This window comes from Phaseolus vulgaris, chromosome 11, assembly GCF_000499845.2.
Source record: "Phaseolus vulgaris cultivar G19833 chromosome 11, P. vulgaris v2.0, whole genome shotgun sequence".
NCBI lineage: Eukaryota > Viridiplantae > Streptophyta > Magnoliopsida > Fabales > Fabaceae > Phaseolus > Phaseolus vulgaris.
In genome coordinates this window covers 45,987,770-45,995,377 of record NC_023749.2, presented here as the reverse complement: position 1 = coordinate 45,995,377, position 7,608 = coordinate 45,987,770, and the positions used below count along the sequence as shown (strand labels likewise).

The 7,608-nt window shown below is 30.3% G+C and overlaps 1 protein-coding gene across 1 annotated transcript; it reads left to right on the top strand.

Moving 5' to 3' along the window:
• Window positions 1-986: 986 nt before the first annotated feature.
• LOC137824757 (peptide-N4-(N-acetyl-beta-glucosaminyl)asparagine amidase A) lies at window positions 987-3,129 on the top strand. The gene has a single exon (XM_068630434.1). The coding sequence runs from the start codon at window positions 1,097-1,099 to the stop codon at window positions 2,906-2,908; it is 1,812 nt and encodes a 603-aa protein (XP_068486535.1). The 5' UTR covers window positions 987-1,096; the 3' UTR covers window positions 2,909-3,129.
• The last annotated feature ends 4,479 nt before the right edge of the window (window positions 3,130-7,608 follow it).

Sequence of the window (7,608 nt, the reverse complement as noted above, 5' to 3'; positions counted from 1 at the left end):
CTTCCTATAGTAGTTATTTCGATATATGACTGATTAAAATAAAATTAAACTATTCACACTATCTTTGCATAAACTATTGATTTTTTTTTAATTTCTAAGTTATATTATTTACATGATATTTTTTAGAATTTAAGTTTTGAAGAATGCATTCTAGAATTCAATAGTTATAAAATCAACTATCATAATTATAATTATAATTATAATAAAATTAAATATAAATTTTACAAATTTTAAAACTAAGTATAGTTATTCATGTTGTTGGCAATTAATTATAGTTATTCATGTTGTTGGCAATTAATTGTTGTTACAGTACTTTATTTTCTGAAGTTCACACCAACCAAATTAAGAGATTAAAACGTGTCACGCACGCATTCATCCCTATCCTATCTCAATATACCTACCCATACAGTATCAAATTTTTGTTCCTTCCATCTCCAATCAGGATCGTGTATACCCTATTTACTACTCCAAATATTAATTTAATAATTTTCTATAAAAAACAAAATTATTAAAAAGGAAATATAGTACTATTAAATATTTAATATTAAAATGATACTCATCTTTATTCATATCTTAAATTTAAAAAATTAAATATTATCTATATTCGTACCCTATTTAATTAATGAATGAATTCAGATACTATTCACATTCCCAAACCAAATCCTTTTTTTTTATATTATATCACCTATCATATTTTGTCACTTATAAATTTATTGTATCACAAATAAAAGTTCACATTACATTGATGGATAATACGCACTACTACGTTACTTCCATTTTATTTCGTTTCTCAATAATAAAAAATGCTATACTATTTAGGTTTTATATATTAATATATGATTTTCTAATACATTTTATATTTCATATTAGTTACTTTTTTTTTTACCTTTTTCATTCCACAAAAATTAGGTAAGAATATAATGAAAAAACAATACTTGACTAACATGGTGAAATAACAATATAAATATGCATTTTCCTAAAATGCAAAACAATTTAGAAGGAAAGTCTCCTTTTTAACTTGTTTGTTTTGTTTCATATGCAGGGAACAACTCTCGAACTAGAATCATCTTAGCAATTATCACTCCATAGAGCAAACATGAACAATTATTTCCTCCTCTTCGTTTTTCTCATCTTCTCCCATTTTCTCTCCATTTCTGCTTCTAGTCTCTACAAAATCAAGCAACACGCCCTTGATTTTCCCTCTGAATTCACATCTTCCGACGACCCTCCACCACCGACGGAGTACTTTGAAGTCACAAGACCCATTGAACTCCCCAAAACAAAACCTTTCTCTCACCACATTCTCCAGCACGACTTTGGCTTCACCTATGGCAAACCCCCAGTTCTGGCCAACTACACCCCTCCCTCTCACTGCCCCTTCAAAACTTTCTCCAAAATCGTGCTTGAGTGGAAGGCCACTTGCCGAGGAAGACAATTTGATCGCATTTTCGGTGTGTGGCTTGGTGGGGTTGAGCTTCTCAGAAGCTGCACTGCAGAGCCAAGAGCCACTGGCATTGTTTGGAGTGTCCACAAGGACATCACAAGGTACCATTCTTTGTTGTTGAATCCCCAAAACCAAACCTTTGCTGTGTTTCTGGGAAACGTGGTGGATAAAACCTACACTGGGGTTTACCATGTTGATGTCACCATTCACTTTTACCCTTTTGTGAGAAAGAGTTTTGGTGATGGGTCTGACTCAAAGGCCGGAGCTTTGGCGTTTGGGGGTGGTGTTCCTGCTGATTTGGTCCTGCCCATTTCGAGAAACCCCCCACTGAATGATGGGTTGTGGTTTGTTATTGACAATTCCACTGCTGAGGGTTTGAAGGAGTTTAGGGTGCCCCAGAATGCCTATAGGGCTGTGTTGGAGGTGTATGTTTCGTTTCATGAGAGGGATGAGTTTTGGTACGGTAACCCTCCTGAGGAATATCTTATCGCCAACAACCTCAGCGATGTGCCTGGGAGTGGTCCTTTTAGGGAGGTTGTGGTTTCTCTTGATGGGAAGGTTGTGGGTGCAGTTTGGCCTTTTACTGTGATCTACACTGGAGGGGTTAATCCCCTCTTGTGGAGGCCTATTACTGGAATTGGCTCATTTGATCTTCCCTCCTATGATATTGAGATCACGCCACTTTTGGGGAGCTTGTTGGATGGGAAGAGCCATTCGGTGGGGTTCACCGTGACGAACGCTTTGAATCTTTGGTTTGTGGACGCAAATTTGCATATTTGGTTGGATTGGAAGAGCAGTAAGACAGAAGGAGGAGTTTTGGATCTTGTTGTCAAGCCTCTGGCTGAGTCTCTGGTCACTGACTTTGAAGGTTTGAATGGAAAATTTTGGACTAGTGCAAGGAGGTCCATTTTTTCTAGTGGTTGGATAAGATCCTCCTATGGGAATGTTACCACCAGTTTTGTCCAAGACTTTGTTTACAACAATTCAATGGTGATGGCGAAAGATGGGAATAAGCAAATTGTGAAGCAACTGATTCTTTTCAATGACAGTGTTCATGCTAACCTTCCATCACCCTTTGTTCAGGACACACACAGAAACTTTTCCCTATACTTGAACACAGATGAGGTAGATCAGGATAATGATACTTCTTTATCCGTTTCAAATGTTACTTTGGGATTTAACGTGGACAAGTCTAGGAGCTCGGCTTATGGATTTTCAAAGAGGTCTGTCGAAAATGTGCAGGATGGTCAGGGTACTATGGTTATCCAAGGGAATTTGGTTGTTAGGGGAGTGGGAGAAACACACCAAGATTACACTTATACAAGTGATGATGGACATTGTTATTCTAGGAAAGTTGGCAGCTCAAATTTCACTATTCTCTATGACAAAATCAGACATTCATGTAACAAAAGAAGTCACTCTCATCTTGGTCCTAATCCTTTCAAAAAGTTGTTTTATATCTAGGGTCCTTTCTGTTAAGAACAGAGAAGGTTACCCTCCCCTGCTTGGTCCAAAAAAGTCCTTCCTTTCCATAAAAGTTTGCCTTTAAAGCTCCAATTGCAGGGATTTTTCTGTGCTGCCGTGTCAGTTTATCTATTTGCAACCAAGATTGGTCTGTTTTACTCTTTTTTACAACAAATGTGTATTATGCAATAATAAAATTGTGATTCTCTTCCTCAGTTCAACCCAACATGGTTATTTTTCTGTGCTAGTTTGCATAATCTAGAAAGTTTCTGCTTGAATAGTTCTTCATTCAACATGCTTACATATTTAGTATTCTTGAATTAATACAAAAGTATGCCACCTTTGCTCCCCATAACAAGCTTGTTTGGTTCACATCTGAGAGATACCTGGGAAGGATTATAGCATATCCTGATAGCATTGTTGGGTGTCATTATTTTACTAGATTAAGGAGTCACATGCTTCACTTCTAATTTTGTTAAATACTATTTTAAGACTTCCTATGTCTACAAGTACAGAGAAAATAGAAATTTGCTTGTTTTTCTGATCAAGAAGTAAACTTCTGAATTGTCAGTGATAATATATTAATTTTATGCTGCTTTTACAAAACCAAATGAAATGAAGTTCATTTGCTCACAGTTGGTAATGTGTTAGAAGCTACGCAAAGAACAAAAGAGTATCAAATGTTAAAGAAACTAAATAACATACAAGTGCAAAATAATGTTACTCCCAGAGAAGTATAGTTAAAGGGTTGGTTTCCAGAAGGTTAAGCTTTCAGACTTTAGCAGAAAGAAAATCAAATTATGCATACATCACAAGCAATAACTGTTGGGGTTTCTCTCTCAAGAATTGTTGGGGTCCTTGAGAAAGAGTGAGGAAGAGGAAGAGAGAAAAGAAAAGAGGAAAAAGAGAAAAAGAACTTAGTTTAAGGAAGAAGTGTGCAAAAAATACAAAAAGAAAAGGCAGCATGGGACTTACAGATAAAGCGTGCAAAGATATTTTAATATTTTAAGTAAGACTATTCTGCGTATAGGGAATAATAAAAGAAATATTATTTTTTATAATAAAAAAATTAGTTATTAAATAAAATATCTTAAGAAATGTTTCGATTTCGAATAAAATAAAAACAGAGATTTTTCTAAAATAATAAGTCAACTTCATAAAAGAAATTAATTATTATTAAAATCCCATATTAATAGCATGATTAAAAAATAATTTAAAACATTTTTTAATCAACTAATTCTTATTTTCACTTTATTTTCTTAATATTTTCACTTATTGTTTTTGTTCTTTGTCAAAACATAGCTTCAAACAGAAGATGTTATATGAGAAGTAGAGAATGAATATAAATAAATAAATAAAGAAGCATTTTTCATCTCCATGTGAGCAAGACTAAACATAAACTAGAATTTTGTCTGATGTAAATATTTATATTCATAAGCATGGGCATAAGAGTATTTTCGACATAGAAATAGGTGTTTTAATATAGTTTAAAATTTTAAATTTAAATCTTATAAGAAATTTTCATTAAAAGTAGTGTAAAGAAACTTCGATTAAAATTGGTAAAAACTGTGAAAGTCTTAAATTTTAAAATTTGAATTGTATGTAAGAATCTGGAACTTAAGAATAAAAGAATGTAATTATATAACTAAATTAATTTTAAAATGTTCAAAAATAAAAATTACATATTAATATTTTATAAGACTTTACTATTAAAAACAAAACTTGTAAAAAGGAAAAGTCATCAAAAGAATGTAGAATAATAAGATTGACTTAAAAGCAAAATAACACCCTATGAAAAGATCATATGATATACTGGAGATGTTAAGAAATCTAGTTATGTCCATGTTTTAGAAACATATATAAAACAAATGTTTAGTAGTCATAGTAGTAGTGTCAATTAATAATAGTAGAGTGACTAAGTAGCAAATACACTGAAACAAACATTAATTAATACTAATTAATACGACATGAACATGGATATAAAAATACGTATAATATCTAAAGGATAAAGGGACACATATCAATATATTATATAATTATGAATTATATAAATTGATAATAAAGATTTATGTGCATAAGTATGTTCCGATTATTTTTTGGAGCAGAAAAATGTTTTTCATGACTAATTCAAAAGGATTTGTTTCTTATTTTTATAATTATAATAAAAATTTATACAATAAGTTTGAATTTTTAAAAAATTAATGTATTTTTATTTTTTAAAATTGTGTTAGAACCATATTAGAATTGTCAGAAATTCAACAAATACTTTTTAAATTAGACACTTAACGGCGGATACGTGTCTTACAAGTATCATACAAGTGTCGATGTCCGATATGAGTATCCAATACCGACACGCTATTTAAGATGAGTGTCTGAGCTTCATATAATGAAACCCACTAATATTATAGAGATTAATATAAATAATTTAAAATAAATAAAGCTTATTTCATATGATTAAAAATTATATTCAATAGAAATTCTATTAGTAACATGGTATAGAAAATTACTTAAATAAGGAGATAGGAAAAGTGGATCACACATTTCAATGTGAACATCTTATATATTATATGAAAGAAAACTTTATTCACTCTATAAAAGTTATTAGCTATTATTCTGCATAATTTATTGTTTTGTCTTCATAAATTTTAAAATTATTATATATATTTTTTATTTATTGTTACTTAAAATATATTTTTATTTTCCATTTTGTAATGAATGAAGACAAAATATGTCAAGCTGATACAATTAATAACCGCAACAAAGTATAAAAAATGTTTATTGATACAGTGGCTGAGTTTTACATTTGATTAACTAATTATCGTAAAAATATACTATATACATAAATATAAATATTCAATGACTTAAAATTTAAATTTCATTTCAAATTTGAAATAATAGTAATTATGATAATTGCTATACAATATATTCCTCTAATGAGAAAATTGTTACATTAAAAACGAAAAGGATAATTATGTTTACATTAATTTATATATATAATATTTAATATAAAAAAATTGGTATATTAAAATTATTTCAAAAATTGGATAAAAATAATATAATATTAAAAAATATAAATAAATATATTTTTAGAAAAGGTAAAGTAAACTTTTGTAATTTAGTAAGTATTTAATCGAAGAAAATAATTTATTAAATACGAAATAAAAAAGTAAATAATACATTGAAAACTCAAAACTAAGCTTATAATTATTGTATTTTATATTCCATAACTTAATTGAATACTTTAAATCTACAAAGTATAAATATATTTGGTATAACATAATATATTCTAAACATAATTACTTATAGAGAGAAGGTTCGATGTTATTTACTAATTCAAGTTAATCTATAACCATTTAATAAGGATTGATTTTCTAACGTGTTTTTTTTAATATTCTTTTACCTCTTTTTACCTTTTGCATTCTTCTTTTGATTAAACAATTTTTCAATTTCGATACTCTTAATCACGATAAAAGTTAAAAATGTTTTTATTATATAATTATGACAATTAATAAATAAATTATTATTTTATGCATACTTTATAACTATTTTTTTCAACCCATATTTACTATTTTTGGTATCCTCATATTTTCTGAATTAAGTTTTTAGTTTTCATGATTTACGGGAAACTACTTAGGAGTAGTTGCAATAAAAAGTTGAAAAGCATTTGTGTTGAATGCGAAATGTTGTTCCCATGAAAATCACCATACACACTATCCCATCAAGTTTTCTAATCCTCAAGACTTTGAGAAATGGCAAAAGTCCAAGGGAGCTAAATGTTGGCAAGATTCACATTCCTCCAACACTAAGGACACCATATTCCACAATGAGTTTTCTAGGAACCAATTTGGAAATAGTTTCCCACCATACCAATAGATTAACAACTCCTTTAAGTTTTTGGAAGGTTGCGAATTCTTAATTATGTCATCTTTTTTTTTAATCAATAGAATTTCAATTCCAATCCCATCGCAAATACAACGTCACAAGGTGTGTTTTATTCTTCAAATTTGCTTATAATGCATCCAGGGAATTCTCAACATTCTGCAGGTCCTCAATTGATAGACTTCCACCAAGGTTGAGCTTACCTAGCTATTGAATACCAAAGTCCCTGCTATAGCCAACATGAAAAGGATCAATTACTACTTTAAGATTTTTCAATTTTCCCAAAGGTGGTGACACCTTTCTCACATCAGCCTGTATAAATTCAAGGCGACACAAATTGGTGAGTAAATACAAATTTAAGGGAAACTCCTTCAAATGTCAACAGTAGTTCAACTTCAGTATTTGCAAGTGGGAGAGTGAACATATCTTTTCAGTTAGTCTTCTTATTGCAGTATGCGAGAGGTCTAAGGAATGAAGATACTTAAGATTGCCAATAGAGTCAGATAACTCTCAAAGGTAATAACAATGAAACATAGATAAGATACGTATGAACTTAAACTTGGATAACAATTCATGTATTGACATTTTGATACCCAACCTCCAAAAATCACTTAGGCTCCTAGCTTTTGGCATAAATGTATGTAACTTTTTTGTATTACACAAAGTTCCAAACCCATCAAAACATGTGTGGTAACCAAGTTCAAATGAAAAATGACGAGTTACCTTTTGTATCTTTTCTCGTTGATCAACTTCACACCTAAAGTATATTCCTCCATCAACATATTTTGTCAAATCATTTAGAAGGTCATGCATGACAACTA

Coding starts and splice junctions, on each gene's coding strand:
- LOC137824757 (XM_068630434.1), top strand. CDS start 1,097: ATGAACAATTATTTCCTCCTCTTCGTTTTTCTCATCTTCTCCCATTTT.